Source organism: Melopsittacus undulatus, chromosome 1 (genome assembly GCF_012275295.1).
Source record: "Melopsittacus undulatus isolate bMelUnd1 chromosome 1, bMelUnd1.mat.Z, whole genome shotgun sequence".
NCBI classification, from domain to species: domain Eukaryota; kingdom Metazoa; phylum Chordata; class Aves; order Psittaciformes; family Psittaculidae; genus Melopsittacus; species Melopsittacus undulatus.
The window spans coordinates 113,317,269-113,335,340 of record NC_047527.1 but is presented as its reverse complement, the minus strand read 5'-3'; the positions used below and the strand labels follow the sequence as shown (position 1 = coordinate 113,335,340).

General features: G+C 39.9%; 1 protein-coding gene across 1 annotated transcript; it reads left to right on the top strand.

Annotated features, from left to right (window-relative positions):
* Window positions 1–1,443: 1,443 nt before the first annotated feature.
* Window positions 1,444–15,803, top strand: MTPAP (mitochondrial poly(A) polymerase). The gene is made up of 9 exons (XM_034067652.1): window positions 1,444–1,774; window positions 4,121–4,293; window positions 4,830–5,063; window positions 5,400–5,624; window positions 8,976–9,187; window positions 11,844–12,070; window positions 13,281–13,373; window positions 13,473–13,546; window positions 14,926–15,803. The coding sequence occupies exons 1-9, from the start codon at window positions 1,591–1,593 to the stop codon at window positions 15,262–15,264; spliced, it is 1,761 nt and encodes a 586-aa protein (XP_033923543.1). The 5' UTR covers window positions 1,444–1,590; the 3' UTR covers window positions 15,265–15,803.
* The last annotated feature ends 2,269 nt before the right edge of the window (window positions 15,804–18,072 follow it).

Below are 18,072 nucleotides of genomic sequence, written 5' to 3'. Positions count from 1 at the left end.
CCCAGTTGCACTAACTACTCAGTGCATTTACTAAGAAACACCTGTGAAAAAATGCAAAGCAAGCTGAAGATCATTGAAATAAAACCAGAGGAAGGAAACTGAAGGAGACTAAGGAAAAAGGCAGGCTACAGGAGAAGTAAAAAGGAGAGAGGTCAGGCCTAGATGGTGGCAGAATTGGGAGCACCTTGAACATGGAAGGTTAAAGCTGAGCAAACACATTTTTACACACAGCATCTCTCAAGCTAGGAAACCTTTGGTATCCTCTTTGAGAAATTTGCTTGGGTTATTAGCGTTCCTAAACCCACAATTAATTTTAATGAACCCATTTTCCTTTTTTTAGACCAGCTTCAAAGGGGAAAAGGGGAGGAGTTTCTCTCCACATCAGTGCATTTACGAAGGACAAGTCATAGGATTCCAGAGGAAACTCAACATGGAAAGATGGAGGAAACACAGGTTTCTGCTCCATGGCGTGTATATGTAGGGTATAAACTGAAATGCAGTATTTAAAAAGCAATCTACTCAGATTCAGTATCATCCTAGGATACAAACCTGAGGTAGGTCATAGTGATTATTTACAGACCCTGATTTAGTGGGAGGCTCCCAAGGGTACAGCTCTGCAGTGAAGACCTGCTAACACACAAAAGAGCCACACAGCCCAGCCTAACATACATGTGTGCCCCTAAGTTTTAAAAAAAAAACCTATTTTTAAATACTAAGGAAAATGGCATTTTCATCAGTCCATACCTGGGAACCATGCTGTAGACCACTTCCTGGGTGCCCTGCAGCAGCTCTGTGACCTAACCACTGCATTTCTGATCCTGCAGAACGTGCATACTGCCTTCTCTATAGTCCCTCCCTTTTCTCACCCCTGGCACGGGACCAGACAAATCACAGAATGGTTTGGGTTGGAACAGACCCTCTAGATCATCCAGTTCCAGCCCCCTACCATGGACAGTGACACTTCACACTAGACCAGGTTGCTCAAAGTCTCATCCTGGCCTTTGATCACTGCCAGGGATGGGGCAGACACATTATGTATTTATTATTAAGAAATAAATTCTTTATTATTCTTCCAATAATTAAGCCCTAATGCATTTTTGACTGCACCTAAAGCTATCACCAGTGTTCCCCCTTCTTAAACAGCCAGTCAGCTGAAACCTGCATTCGGCCCCATCACTTCGGCCATCGGCCCCTTCAGGTTCACCTCTATGTCCACCTTTACCCTCCCGCCTTGGCTGGGGGGTCCTCTGAGGGGCGGCCGCAGGCCCTGGCAGATAGGCACGAAGGAGGCCTACCCTGCTCTATGCTTCCTCATATGGATAAGCAGCTGCCGGCACCCACACGCCCTGGGACCGGCCTGAGCTGGGCTGGGTTGGCCGGTTAGTTTGCTCTCTCATGCTAAAGCAGGCAGCTGCCTGATCTCACACGCCTTGGTGGTGACACCAGCTCTTCCCGGCCCGGGAAACGTCGTGCCGGTAACCCAGGGGCAATGCGGGAGTCGCTCCGCTGCAGACGAGGAAAGATTGAGCCTCACCGACTGCCGTCCAAGGCAGTGCGAGCGCCTGCGCAGAAGCAGCTGCCGGCCCGGTAATGGCGCACCGCGCGGGCGGGCGGGCGCTGTCTCTGCTGCGGAGCCACCTGCACCTCCCCGGCCCGGCGACGACGGGCGGCTGCGCGGGACACGGGCAGCCCCGCGGGCAGGGCCGGCCCAGCTCCTCCGGCGCTGCGGTGCAGAGGGCGCCGGAGGCGGCCAGCCCCGGGGAGGCGGGTGAAGGTAGGGGTCGCCGGGCCGTGGCACGTTCCCCTCAGGGTGTCGCCGGTACGGCTGTGCCTCCCGGGGGCCGATGAGGTCAGGAGAGGCCGCGGGGAGCGGACTGTCCGCCTGTCGTGTTTGCGGCGGCAGTTCGGCCTCGGGAGAGGCGCCTGGGCTGTGCCTGTGTCTCAGGCTTCAGTACTTTCTGAGGGCCCCGGAGTCCCTGCAGCGACAGGGGCATCCCGAGGCAGCTCTGTTGGCCTGTGCTTTCCAGGCCGTAGTGCCAGGGTGCAGTCTGGAAGGCTAGAACCTGCTAGCGTTGTCTGGAACTTGGTTTTTGCTAAACGTACTAATGCCCTAGAGGTGAATGAATTTCACCGGCCATTCCACTCTTGTGAGACCCTGAGTACTCCGTTCAGCTCTGGGCCCCCAACATAAAAAGCGCATGGACCGGTTGGAGTGTGTCCAGATTTCGGTTAATGATCCTTTTTTGGGACCTGGTTTGCTACATGACTGTGCGTATACTTGCATTAGCATCAGCATGCAGAGGGCAGCATTGGAGTATTTGCAAGCACCATGTGGAGAATGGTGGTGTTCCTTGCAGCAGGAGTACTGGTGTATACCTGTTTAAAATAACTGTAAAACTTTAGCACTAACTGGAAACGTTGTATGGAACAGAGGAAGAAAGCGAAATGGACTGTCCCTCTTGCATTTAAAATGCTTACAACCACTTTTTGGATGTGATCATCTGTACCTGTGCTGTGCTTAGACTGTGCAGATGACAGCGAAGCCAGGAAGAGATGTCAGGGCACATCATCTACTGTAGTAACTTAACTAAGCATGTACAGGCAGTAAATCAGGCAGGAATCACATGGGCAATCTGGCATAATGCTGTGGGAATGAGAAGATTCAGGTTCATCTGTGATTATGGTAGTCATCCATGTGACTTGTCCTTTCTGTATCAGAGTTACTTCATACTGCTCTGCCGCTAAGGAAAATAGGATATTTATCATCTTCATAAAGTGCTTTTTTTTGTCATGAAAAATGCTATATACAGCTAAGCCATCAAAACAACTTTGTTGCTTCATATTTACAAGACTATGTAAGAGCTCAATACATTTGTAAAATAAAATCACAGAACTGTTAGGGTTGGAAAGGACCTTAAGATCACCCAGTTCCAACTCCTCTGCCATGGGCAGGGACACCTTCCACTAGACCAGGTTGCTCAAAGCCCTGTCCAACCTTGCATTGAATACTGCCAGGATGGGTCAGCCACAACTTCTCTGGGCAACCTGTGCCAGTGTCTTACCATTCTCAGTAAAGAATTTTGTCTTTATATCTAACCTAAATCTACCATTTAAGTTTGATTTTTTTTTAATAATAATAAATACTAACAAATGTTATTAGGTGATAGTCAAGATTTTTGTGAGGTCACAATATCCCATGGGTTCCTCAAAATCAAGACCTTAGAATAAAGTGGTCTGCTGAGCCTTCCTATATCAGACAGTAGCTGCAGGGAAGTAACTGCATGTTCTCCAGTCTGACTTACAAGTGGCAGTATTATCAGCAGCTTCACAGGCTGTAGTAATGTGCTGTGGTCAGTAGGTTAGTTTGAGAGTTATGCAGGCAAGTGATTATGATTTCAAATTTCAGGATACGTCCCCTTTTCACGTATGCAATCAAGAAGAAAGTGTCTGTGTTCAGTGTGTCTCATTTCCATGTTAATTCTGCGGGCTGTCAGCAGCAATGTAGATTGCCAGTAGTGTGGCAAGATATGATTGATCTGTGGGTTTATTGTAGTAGAGCAGATGAAAGTATAGTATTAAATGAAAATTTTGAGTAGGAGTTTACTGTAAAAGAAGGTGACAAGTTGCAGAAATAAGCCAATGTTGAATTGTTCCGAAGGTGAAAGTGCTGGTTTTGTGGTAGCTGAGAGATTATCTTTCCAGCATAGCTTGCCAAAGGTCTAGCTCTGCCTCATATGCTAGCTGGTATTTCCAAACTCATATGTAGAGTCTCTCTCTGCGTGCTGAGTGTTTTGCTGGTGGACAGCAAATCAAAGGAGAGAAAAGATTCCTTGTATTATCAAACTTCCTGTGGCATCAAGGGAAGTCAGTATTGTTTTCTTCCTATATTTGCTGTTCCTTGTTATTACAAATGTAGGCATTTGTGACAGACATACAATAACGTTTGTATCTTTCACTTATTCTTGGTTGCTTTTTCTTTTGCTGTGACCCTCTCAGAGAGCCAGGACAAACCTTTGGCCAGTTGTTCAATCCAGAGAAAGAGACTAAGTGTACTAAAATCAGTTTTAAACCTTTCTATTTATTCATATAGAAGAGTCTTCATGCTTGCTTCTTCTCACAGATGCTGAAGTCAATACCAGAAAGAAGACATTTGCTGAGGTCCAAACAGAACGATTGGAGCAAGCAGAAAGGACTGTTTTAATTAAGTGCCCACCAAAATTGAATGAAAAAAAATTATTGCAGTATTTATCCAGTCATGGAAACATTAAAAGTCATTTCTTTTTTGAAAATTGGGTAAGTAATTAACTAAATAAGTAAAATTTAGACTTAGACAAAAACGAATGCCAGGATTTGGTCAAGGCCTCACACATGCAAGTTGAGAAAATGATCTATAATTAGTAAATTAATGTTTTATCTTTCTTAATGTTGCTGGGCAACATACTTTTATTCATAAATCAGCTAAGCAACATTTAAGGCATAGCTAGCAACCTGTTTTACACTAAACCTTTGAAACTTTCACATATCACTGTACTGTGTGTTCTGACAACAGAGATAACTCTCTTTTATGTGTTTCCTAAGTGTTGCAGTTGTGAAGATAAATACATTTTAGAACTTATATGTTTAGTGCTTATGGCCAAGAATAGCATATCTTAAATATTTCTGACCTCCTGTGAGGAAGTGCCTAAAAGTTGTTGAAGTACAAGGCCTTGCATTCATCTTCAGGTCTGTCATTAAACTGTCTCAGTGCTCCCAGCAACATCTAAATAGTATCAGTTCAGGGCTTGTATGCATTCATCTAACCCTGTCTGTTTCCATTTGTCATGTTTTAGGGTATCCATGCTTTAATAGAATTTTCGGAAAAGAACAGTATAGCCTCGTTGCAGGATGCCATTGGAGTCCCCAGTGCTGCAGAGTATCACGTTGTTCCATTTAAATCTAGACTTTTTAATTTCATGCTGAAAAACCCAGTTAGTCAAGCTGCTGAAGAGACACTGCTTCACCTCTCTCCTCAGTCTCACATTCCAGTGAAAGAGCTTATTGAAAAGCTTTGTCATGCAGACAGTGTAAGTAGAAGTTTGTTGATTTCTTTCAATGAGAAATGAACCATGCCTAATTCAGATTTGCAAGTAGACATGTGCAACTTACAAAACAATTTATTTTTATTTTGTAAAAAAAAAAAGAAAAGCAAACCCTGCATAGAATTTTGTGGGAATGGTTCCCCTTTACTGAAATATGTGGATGAAATTAGGAATTTTGAAAATATTTTTTCTGTATGAAATAAGCACATTTGAGATTAAAAAAAAATCTTCCAGTTGCAATGATGTTAAGTAGATGTAAATGTATGCTAGTAGACAGAAGATGGGTGATTTTATATTTAAAGTATTTCTTTTCTCACCTAGATAAGTAGTCAGATGTACATCCTACTGAATGAGTATCAGCTTACAGATGAAAATATCAAGCTCCGATATCTGGTCTGTTCGCTGGTTCAGGATTTTGCACGTGCTTATTTTCCGGACAGCACAGTAAAGCCATTTGGCTCTTCGGTCAACACCTTTGGCAAATTGGGATGTGATGTGGACATGTTTCTGGACTTCCGTGATACACAAAAGCATGCTGCAAAAATGGTAAGATTATGCTGTGCATCTTCAGCCTATTGGATTTCTTCAACAGAGCAGCTCATTTGCTGTTTCACACACAGGAATCAGTTTGTTTATACTTAGATTTTACATGAGTTCATACTATAGACTGTGAACAAGTTTATTTGAATGTTTGGATTTGAAGACTTTCAAAAGCTGGATGTGACATGAAAGACATCTTCCTTGCAATAGGAAGAAAATGATTTGGTGTTTACGTAGACTTTGTACTGGTAGGGTGTATTTGCCTGTGAAAAAGGCCCTCATTGTCTGAAATGGATGCGATGTCAGACCTTCCATTCAACTGTCGTTTCATTTTCATGGGTGAAAGTGCTGGGCTTCATCCATGCTCTTGTAAAGCTTAGCTTCGATTTTTAGGGTTTTCACTGATGCTGAATGGGTAATTAACTAAGTGATTCTGGCATTTTGAAAACTTTTATTTGTATGATGATAGTTTGGGAAGAACTAGCTTTGTTTTCCTTAAAAAAAATAAAATCACGATAGACTCAAGCTTTCGAAGATTTACTCAGCTTTTCTGTACAACTTGTATATTGCTACATATGTTACTTTTAAAGAAATACACCTTCAAACATACATAGTATTTAATACTATTGCAGTGATCAGACACAGTGAAAGCAAAATGTCAGCTGAAGAGTTCACGCACACATTGTGTGTGAATTGTTAAAATCTAGGAACCCTTTGCATTTAAACAGTAAAGTTGCTTCTTAAATTTTGAAGGAAAAATCTTTCAAGTATAAAATTACCATTTTCAAAGCATATTTTGTAACTAGCTCTTTTGTTTTGTATTCATCCCCTGTAGAAATAGAAGTTCTGTTGTGAACTTTATTGTTATTTGATGATGGACAAGTTTACTAGCAGTTGTGATTACTTGTGGATAGTTCACAGGCTCATTACTATGGGGATGCTGCAGCAAGAAGCCAGCAGGGATACTAGCTGAGTGTGTGCCTTCAGATTACATGGTAGGTTAATAGGCTGTGTGGCACACTGATACTCTGTGTGGTGCAGCAAAGCTTTTGTTTTGTGTGCAAGCACAGACTATATGCACTGAAGATGATGATCTTGTTCGTTTTGTTGACATTTTAGACTGTTAAAACATGGATACATCTGCTTCATCAATGTGAAAGTATGTAAAATAAGGAACATTAGAGCATCACTGATGGCCTCAGCTTTGGCCCACGGCTGGAGCTGGCTAGAAACTGTCCAACATTAGGAGCAGCTTCTGGTGGCTTCTTAAAGAAGCCAACCCTGCAGCTGCCCTACTACCAAAATCTTGCCATGTAAACCTGGTACTAACATGGGGCCCATCACCTGTAATGGGCAACAGACATATTTCAGAAGAAGGCAAAAGTCTCACATAGTTGACAGTGTGATTTGTAGGGAGAACAATATTCTCCATGGCAAATTGTGTGACTAGTATATATAACTTGATTGTCTTAGAACAAGTGAAGACAAGGGAAGGTGACTTTAGTTATGATAGAGCAGCAGTAAAATGGGTATCCTCTGATTTTTGCTTTATTGCAGCCTTTTAGGAGGTATCAGCAATGGTACCAGGCATTTCAGTACCTATTTACATTAAATAACGTAATTTTTAGTTTTATGGTAAACTGATTTCTAGCTGTGAATTTAAAAAGCAGCAAAAGTGGGAGCATTCTTTACCAAGATTATCAATGCAATGTTTGACCATGGGTATGGCATTTTGAACATGTGGGCAGTTTGGGATATTAGTGAATGACATAAAACAGAGTTCTGTGATATTTTTAAAGTAACAATTTTTTTTTGTGTTAAAACAGTTGTGCTTCTTGCTTAAGGTACTGTATCAATTTACCCCTGGATTAATAGTTTACTTTATGTACATTTGCTGTTCTGAGTGACATGGCAAGAATAAGTGGAGAACCTACTGGGGCAAGTGTATCAGTACTTCATCCTGCCCAGCTGACACCAAAGCTATGTGAGAAGGTCCTGTCAATGATTAAGAATACCTATTTTATCATTACAAAAGAAAAGTTTTTATTCAGCTTCTAAGAGATATTGAGCTGCTGTTTGGAAGGCACATTGTGATTTTTGTCACAAACAGAAAGGTTCAAAAACCAGCACACCTACATGTTGTCAGAGTTCCCCTCTTTTTCTTTCTTGTTACTTGCCTCAATGCTAATAGTTACAGCCTTTTTTTCACTTTGAGCCAGCCCTGCTGTAGCATGCATACACAGCTAAATGGAGGAGGAACCCTCTGTCTTGGTATGGTCAAACACATATGCTGTCTAGAGAGCTGTTGGCAAGAGCAGTCCACCTCAGTGATTGCTGGAGCAATTCAGAAATTCAGCAGTTAAATTGACTTTATGGGAACGGTTCCAAGGTCCTTAACTTCTTAATTGTTTCTCCTGTCTGTGAGCCCATGTTTCTTTTGCACTAACTTGGTGACAACAAAAGTAACCTCCCCTGTGTTTCAGAGGACTAGTTAGGTCACTGTAATGCTGTTAGTAGAGAGTACAGTTCACTCATAATGTGTTTTAAGGTGGGTAATAAATCAGTATCAGCTATTGAATTAGCAAGCAAAATTAGCTGCTTCTTAAAAGCATAGAGGGACTATAAAGAGAATAGAGATTTCATAGGTATGAAGTTATTTTATTGAGATACCCACTACAAATATGACAGTTTGAAATACAAAGACCTACAGGAAAATCCATTTCTGATGTTATCAGAATACATCTTTACAGGTGTTTTTGTTTGTCATAAAAACTGTATGGGTAGTGAAGTGATTTTTTTAGGTCTTACAGAAACTTATCTTCATTTTGAAGGATTAAGTTACTTGCATGTTTGGGGATTTTTTTTAATTATTTTTTTTAAATGAAAAAGACATTGTCCTTTGCACTGATATTTGATTCACTAATAATGCATTGTTCTTTGAGGATTTGAAATGGAATTACTTGTGCTTTGAAATTAAGGGTGTTCTGGTTGTTGTTTGACTCTCTAATTTCACTGCATGCTCTTCTTTTCAATCAGATCACATATGCTCTCAGGAATTCCAGAATCACTTGTTGTAGGCAATAGTGATATGTAGTAGTAGTATACTGTAAAGTTACTTGTTCAGATGAGGATAAGTTGATTACTATTAATCTGGAAAAAAATGAGTCACTGAAAAAGAATATAAAAGATAATACAGTATGTTTTTACCTTTTTCAAAGTTCTGCACGTTGTCTTGAATAATTCTTGCCTATCAGTCTTTAATTGAAACTCTTTTGCAAACTGTTGTAGTCTATCACGAGTATTCTTAAATATCTCTGGTTCCAGGGCTAACACTTTACCGTTAAAATTCTGTGTTAGAAAAAAGGTCCCTTTGACATGGAGTATCAAATGAAAAGATTACCATCTGAAAGATTAGCAACCCAGAAAATTCTGTCTGTGATTGGGGATTGCCTTGATAATTTTGGTCCTGGATGTGTGAGTGTACAGAAGATACTCAATGCTCGCTGCCCGCTGGTGAAATTTTCCCATCAACCGACAGGATTCCAGTGTGATCTGTCAGTGAGCAACAGGTAAGACAGTTTTAAAAAATTTAGAAAGAATACTAATGTAACTATGTTCTGAAAACCTGTGATGAAAACTGTTTTGTCTACTTCTTTCTGTGTTAATAGAAGTGAATGCTGGCTCTGAAAGTAAAAAGGATATATTTGACTTTATAGAGCTTATTAGCTTTTGATGTAGCTAAGATATCTTTCTCCAGCACAGGAAATACATGCTGGCTGAAACTGAAGACTTGAAAACCACTCTATACAGTAAGATTGACTAATAAGGAATTGAAAGAAGGCAGTGCTTGTTAGTTATTACTTCGTTTATATGGGCTTATGCACTGTCTTCTTTTGATTAGTTTTCAGATTATGCAGCTCCATTGTGTTAGTTTTCAGTTATTTGGCTTCTAGTTATTTTGGTGCCCTTTTTCTCTTAAGGGTCTGCATACAGCTGTTTGCTGGCAAGGTATCGTGAATGCTAAATTAACTTGCTGAACATCTGAAAGCAGAATCTCAAGTGTTACTGTCGTTTTGGACCTTTCACTGCAATGTCCAATAGGGGGAGCAGGCTTCTTAGAAATACCTGTCTTTGCATCTCTTTTTTCCTCTTACAGCTTGCCCTTGTTTGGTTGATAGTAAAACGTATTATTTGGTTTGCTGTCGCTTATTTATTAAGAAGTAGCCACCGCAATCCAGAATACATCCGTAACACTGGTTTAAGGGTACCATAATAAAAAAATTAGTAACTAGCTTTTCCGTTGTTGTTAGGGAATAGTAGAATGTGATTATCTTTCAGAATACTTTTCATAAGAATTTTAGTGCAGATTTTGTGATTTGTGTACATGAGATACAGTCAGATCCTAGCCTGAATTTTCTGAATTACCCAAAGTTCTGTTTCAGCATATGCAGGAGTTGTTAAGGCAGTACTGAACAAACGTCTTGCAATAAAATTACTTTTGTATACTCACCCAGAGTGAAAGTCAGCATTTCCTTGTAATTCTCTGCTGATGGTTTGGCTGGTTGGGACCATGTGTGTTGTCCTGTTATCATTTGGAGTAATACCAAACCTCTGGGCACAAGGAAGCACTTCAGAGTTGAAGTTTTAGAAGTCCAGGTGTTAAACTTTGACATGGTAAATTTCCCCAAAATACCATGGTGGATTTTTAGAATAATTCAGTGCAAGATTAGGAGTAAAAACCTCCTGCAGCTGTAGTTCAACAAGTACTTTAAACTGAACCCAAAATAAGTTTTACTCTCACTTCATGCTTCCATTTTTCTTCTACTTTTTCTTGTCCTCCCATTTGTACATTACATGAATGTTTGTACGACCGTATGATGATGCAGATAAAAGCCTGATCCATCTGAAGACCTTTATTCTTCCAGATTAATAGGGTTATCTAGCAGGACCAAATATGAGTAATTTGAAAATTGGCTTGTTTTGCAGATTTCATTGTGTCTCTGTACTTCATGTATTTTTTAATACATTGTTAGGATAGAGATACTGTCTAATGTACCTCAAAGGCAATTGTGGCTAAATTGTGTTTTTTGCCTTCATTATGTATAGTTTCATTCCTGAGTACTTGATGGAACTTTGTTTCTTTCTTTCTTTTTTGCTTGTTTGGTTCAGTTTTTGTTTATTTGTTTAACTGACACTGTGATGTGGAACAAGGAAACAGTGCAAATGCAATCTTGTTATTTACAATATACAACAAGTATACAACTGTATACTTTTTAGAGTCTTGCATCTGGGGAAGAGCAACCCCATGTACCAGTACAGGTTGGGGGCTGACCTGCTGGAAAGGAGTGAAGGGGAAAGGGACCTGGGGTCCTGGTGGATAGGAGGATGACCATGAGCCAGCAATGTGCCCTTGTGGCCAAGAAGGCAAATGGCATCCTAGGGTGCATTAGAAAGGGTGTGGTTAGTAGGGCAAGAGAGATTCTCCTCCCCCTCTACTCTGCCTTGGTGAGGCCGCATCTGGAATACTGCATCCAGTTCTGGGCCCCTCAGTTCAAGAAGGACAGGGAATTGCTTGAAAGAGTCCAGCACAGAGCCACAAAGATGATGAAGGGAGTGGAACACCTCCCTTATGAGGAGAGGCTGAGGGAGCTGGGTCTCTTTAGCTTGGAGGAGACTGAGGGGTGACCTCATCAGTGTCAACAGATATGTAAAGGGTGGGTGTCAGGATGATGGAGCTAGGCTTTTTTCAGTGATATCCAGTGATAGGACAAGGGGCAATGGGTGTAAACTGGAGCATAGGAGGTTCCACGTTAACATCAGGAAGAACTTCTTTACTGTGAGAGTGACAGAGCACTGGAACAGGTTGCCCAGGGGGGTTGTGGAGTCTCCTACGCTGGAGGTATTCAAGGCCCGCCTGGACAAGTTCCTGTGTGATGTACTCTAGGTTACCCTGCTCTTGCAGGGGGGTTGGACTAGATGACCTTTTGAGGTCCCTTCCAACCCTCGGGATTCTGTGATTCTGTGATTACTATGGAAAATTACCAAATATTTCATCCTGCACAATTTCAAATGCAATTTCAAATTATTTTTTAAATGCATAAAAGTTAAATGTGGGGTTTTTTAGATACCCTACTGATGCTGTAGGGCTGAACAATGAACGCTGCATCCAGTATTTCACAGTTCTCTCATTATTTACATGTCTCTTACTTTTCTTTCCTTCTTCAGCATCGCTATAAAAAGTTCAGAACTCTTGTACATCTATGGCTGTCTGGATTCCCGTGTAAGAGCACTAGTGTTCAGTGTACGATGTTGGGCCCGTGTTCATGGACTTACAAATAGTACTCCTGGCACTTGGATTACAAACTTCTCTCTGACTATGATGGTCATGTTTTTTCTGCAACAGAGATCACCACCTATCATTCCAACACTAGATCAGCTTAAAGAACTGGCAGGTAAGGACAGCTATTTATGTGTTTATTGCACTGACTTTCACATTTATTTTCTCTAAAGTGATGAATAAACTCAAGCAGTTTCTTTATGTCCTCAAATACTAATGTATATTCTACGTGCCTTATGTTTAAGCGAATATACAGGTTTTAGATGTATTTTTTTGTGAAAATAATACATTTTAAAGGCAAAAAATTGATTTTCAATACAATACTAAATTCTGTTTAAAGGGGCTAGGCTTGTTCTGTGCCTCAGATAATTAAGAGCTCATTTATTTGCTCAGTTCTCCCATGCTAGCTCTTTCTTTTATTTTCTATTTTGTTTGTTTTAGAAGACTTGTAGTGTCTCAGATGTCTCTTCAGTTCTTAAGAATTTTGTGCAGACTAATGTGTATTGTTTTATAGATGCCAAATGTTTAAAGGAAAGTCTATATTTTTTCCTCACAATTTAGAATATCCTTGAGACTGTCTAGGTCATCTGCAAATAATTCTTTTATCTTCCCAAACAAGCTGTTCTGGCTGTTTCATACATAGCTTTCAGGGCATATTATGTTCAGTAAATCTTAGAAAAGCATAGAGAATGATATCCCAAGTCCTTGATTCCTCACTCATGCTTTCTGGTTGTTGACATGCTTCTCTGGAAGCTTTGAGTGCTCTGAGTGGAGAAAAACATTTGTGTCCAGTTGCTTTAAAATCAGTTTAAACATTCCATCAGAATTCTACAGATTTTTTTTTTTTTAATACATAAGCCAAAACACCTGCACTGAAATCTTACAAGAATATTCCTAAATCCCTATTAAGTTTTTCCAAAAAAAGGCAATGGACACTTTGTGTCTGATTTTTTGAAACCTTCACAGTTATTAGTCTCAGAGATTTGTGCTGTTTAGTGTGTGATAAAGCTCTGTATGCAGAGATATCAGGTGTGTTACTTAAAATAAGTAACTTAAGAGATACAAAGATGTCCTATACCTTATTCCGGTAGCCTTTTAAAAATATGGCATTTACTCATGCTTCTTTTCCTTTGCCTGTCCATGTACTTTTTTCTTTTAAATCTTTAACCACTTTAACCTGAAAGTTCACTTGTGAACTCCTAATTTGATGTATTTAATATGAGAGCATTCATCAAATTCAGTCATGTCTGTTACCTGAATTTTATTAAACACAATGTCATTTTATTATATATCACTTACAATTATGCCCATGATTTTTGTTTCAGATCAAAAAGACAAGCTTGTAATTGGAGGATATGATTGCTCATTTGTTAGTGACTTAAGCAAGATTAAATGTACAAATAATACAGAAACACTTGGTAGGTAAATTGTCATCAACATTTTAAAATTGTTTTTTATGAACATGTTGAAAATAAACTTTCCATGTTATTGATGGCTGTTGTTTTTCTTTCCCTTAGATGTATTGTTGGGTGACTTTTTTGAATACTATGGAAACTTTGATTTCAGAAGGAATTCCATAAATCTTCGAAAGGTGAATGAATTTTAATCTCTCATCAGTATCAACTGAATTTCTTTGTTTGCCATGTCACAAACTACATATGCTAAGCAGAAGTTTCTGTCATTTTTAATTGCATGTACAAAGTCCATTTACATTGGTTATATCCAAAAATAGACTCCTTCATGTGAAGTAAGAAGGTTTTCCTCTCAAAGCCTTATCACTTATAGCACCATTAAGGACATTTGCAGTGTCATTACTTGGGTATGTTGGAAAGCACAAACTGATGTTTGTATGATTTTCCATGAAAGCCCTGTAATAAAATTGGCAGTTTTAAAAATGGAAGCTATTTTACTACATATATAACTAGCTGCCGTAACTTCCACCTGTTCCTGATGGTCTTCTTACAAGGGTTTTGGTGCTATGTTGCTGTGTGGTCATTTGTGTTCTGTTTCCTACATGGGCACTGTGGATTACTGGCATTAAGAGATCTTTTTGCTGCTGGTGGTTGATCTTAGAAACTGATTTATTAAGCTGGGGAACTTTTGTTTGCCATTAAGCCTTAAAAAAGGCAAGCAAAAAATATATACATGTTGAAGCCTGAGCTTGTCAGGGCAAATGTCTGTGCTCCTGATGTTTTTCTGTTTAACTAGTCAGTCCTCTTGGCCCTAGGTGGGTGTATGTAGCATGTACATGGACACTTCTGGACTAGCAGTAGCTCGTAGATTCCCACTACAGCTTGTGGTAGAAGGCCTGAAGAGATTCCGTAATATGGAACAGGTCAGCCGAGTAGCACTGATAAGCACTGAGATGGAAGTGTGTTTAAATAGCAAACAACATAGTTGTCAGCAACTTGCCCAAAAGTGCCCATGACCTGAATACATCTGTACTTAAAGGACAAACTGAACGGGGAGGAATTTCAGCCAAAGTAATAATCCTGTTTTGTTATACTAGCTCCTAATGAGTACTGAAAGAGGAGTGGTTTGAACAGTTTAAGTGCTTGTAGTAGTTTATCACACTGGGCTATGCAGGTTAATATGACACACTCATGCTGCCCATACTCAAGTGGAGATAGGAGTAGGAAACTGCAATGAGTGAGGTCTGAGGTTTGTGGAAAAGCAAATGGGAGAACGGCCAGAAAGGCTAAGCTGTAGTTGTGTGTTCTTTACCTTGAAGGAAATCTAAGCTGAATGCGGCAAGGAAAACCATCACTAAGAGGATTCAGAGAACAGGAGTCATACAGTCAGGTTGACAGGAAAATTAACTTGATTAATAATAACTGGGATTTTTTTGCAAAAAGTTCTCTACTAGGTCAAAATATGTGTCATGCTAATGTAATAACTCAAGTGATTTGTTATTTGCTTGGCCTATAATACACATATGCAACTTTGGCTTTTTCTTTACACTGTCTGCAGGGAAAGGAAGTAAATAAACCTGAATCATCTCCTCTTTATATCTGGAATCCCTTTGAACAAGACCTTAATATTAGCAAGAATGTTAATCAACCACAGCTGGAGAAATTTGTAGCTATGGCCAGAGAAAGTGCCTGGATTTTACGGAAGGAAGAGAAAGCTCAGCAAATGGTCAATAAACAGCCTTGGGGACTGGCAGCCCTACTGATACCATTTGGAAAAAGTAATTCCAACAAGATGAAGAATAGGATGAAAGGAATAGGAAGTGAAACGATCAGAAACCTCTTGGACTCTTTAAAGTTAAATAATCCAAACAATCTACAAAAAGCAGTGGGAAAGTGACTTTCAGCACAGCAACACAGCAGCTAATATTCTGTTTTAGGAATTGAAGGTGACATACAGTCTGAAGAACATTACTTTTAATATTTCTATTATGGTGAAATGGAGAGTAAAATTACCTTTGTTTTCCATTGCGATGCTTTTGGTACAGGTCTGCTTTCTTTCTGTACATTTTTCTCCTTGCTCTTCACTTTTCCATCTATTTTTATGAATGAAGAGCATTCAAATGCAAGTTTTACAGATACACTTTGGAAGTAGTCTTCAGTTGGGGCCTGTTTAAAAAAAGGCTGAGAGGAACAGCATGGGAAGAAGCCTTTGGGAATTCTGTTGGCTAACATAAAACTGATTTGCTAAATAAAAGCTCAAGAAACAACCACCTTTCAGTAAAACCTCAGTGTGAAAGATTAATGCGCTTAGAACCATTGCTTCCAATCCAATCATGTTTTGGAAACCAGTAAAATCAAAGTGCATGTATCTATTTTTGCAGTTGTTTTCCATTCATGTAGATAGTGCCAGAACAAAATAAAGAGAATGGAATTAGATAGTAGGGTTTGCCGTTTCATAAAACATTGCTCTCCAAGGGTAGTGCAACTGTTGCATGGTAGAAAAATTGTTTTGTTCTTGTATTTACCATTGGATTTCAAATTTCTTCAGTCACCTCTTTTGTTGTCTGTACCGTAGGACTGGTTCCCACCCACACTTGTATATACACTCATGTTTCTCATCATGCCTTCAACTTCACTTTAAACCTGTCTTTCAGGTTCAGGCAGGGGCTTTTGCATGTCCTTCTTGCCTCATCACTCTCCTCAAAAGCTGCTGCCTACTAGACAGCACCAAAACTTTCCTCTCACTATACTTTGCAGAAGGATTTATTCCCTGCAGAGATTTATAGGGAATCAGGTATCATGCTGGAGTCCCGTTCCCAGGCTTGCTGTATTTTTCAGATACTCAGCTAACAATGATTGTCCCCCTTCCAGATCAGTTGGTCCAGTGAGAGTCAATCCTTCTCATTAACTTACAGCATTGAGTTCTCTGTCCATCTGCCACGAAAGTGTTTTAGGAGGAAGGGGGAGAGGGGAGGGAAGAAAGTCAGGTAAGTGGAGAGCAGATGTGATGGTAAGCAAATGTCACATAGATTTTCCAGGTACATTTGTGAGTATTCTACCTGTCCAGTTTGAGAGCCACTCATGCATTGAAACTAAATGGCAATAATGATAACTCTGCAGATGGCTGTCTTTATTCTTAACAGAAATTCTGTACAATAGCTGTAACTTGCAGATTATCATACAGATGCAACATTGATGCTAATGAGCACTTTCATTTTCAGTGTGTTCAGATTCTTTTATGTTGCAGTAGCACATGATATTATGTAGACTTTCTTTATAATGGTATAGTCTGCAGAGTTTAGAAGTGTGTTTTCTCTTTTCCCTGAGGTATTATTTGTTGGAAATACTGTGGCAGTAATGTGTACTGGAAAAGCACTTGTAAAAACTGGGCAAGGAAAAGTACTTCCCAGCAGTTGGCAGACTAAAAGGTTAGACTTGGAGATCAATTTCATACTAGTTTATTTGGAGTTTAAACTAATATTCATGTGTCCATTTCTGATTCAGAAGTGCTTTCTTGAATTACAACTGGCATAGTCATTATCTTGGTTACAGGAATTAATTCTTGTATAAATTTCTTCAAGATTGAGCTTTGAATTTCAGACTTAGTTTTCTACCTAAATCCTGGTGCTAATGTGTGAACTTCTTTTTGGTGGCTGGTATGATAACTTGTTACTGGTACTAACCCAAAGCTTTTAATGTGAAGCTTGGCACAGATGCGGTAAAGAGCCTATTGTTACCTTAATCTTTGTAGAACCTAGAGATAGACTTTTTTGCCGTTACCCTTAGCAAAGGGCTCTGAAGCTTTTTGAAGTTTTTCAAAGGCTTGGGCAGTACTTGAATACTGGTGAGTTTTCTTTTTTCCAGCTAAACAAAATGGGTAATACTGCAGTGCAATAGTAAGACAATGGGTTACTGGGGACAGAAGCATACAGCAGAGCTGTGGCAGTGTACATCTGCTTGCAGTACATTCATGGTGGTTCACCCTAATTGAGCTTTTGTAAGAAATTTGACAACTAGACACAAGATGCTTGTAGTCAAATACCAGTAAACTTTGTATTTTGGATACACAGCTGAGCCGCACTGAAGCACTTGCTTCATTTGTAAATATGTATAGGTGTTAAAGCTGCTTTAGTGTTCCTTGACAGGGCAGAACATGGTTACTGTACATGCAGTGCCTTGCAGCATCACTTTTCTGTTTAGACTGACTGTCCCTTTTGGGAATAGTTCTGAACTCTTGTTATGGCTGCAGGCCAATTTCTGAAACGGAAAATGAAAAAAGAAGCCAAAAGCAGTTGCAATGGAAATGCACGGGTGAATGGTTCAGATGTCTGCAGGTCCAGGGAGCTGCAGACTAGCTGCTTAGTGAAACCTAGAGACTTAGGGGAGGAGGTATCATTGATATAAATAAGCCCAGTGGGCAGTTCTCACAGAGAAAGTTGCTACCAGGGGTGGGGAGCCAATGCTAAGCTTCCCTAGAACATCAGCTATGTCTGGGAAAAGAGCTGTGTGACACTGGTGGAATTGAAGCCATTTATGGCAAGAGAACTGGACTGAGGAGGGCCAAGATTTGAGGGGTGTATTTAGCAAATTAAAAGAAATGGTGTGATTATAATATCCTGAGGGCAGCAGCCTTATCTTAGAATCATAGAATAGTTAGGGTTGGAAAGGACCTTAAGATCATCTAGTTCCAACCGCCCTGCCATGG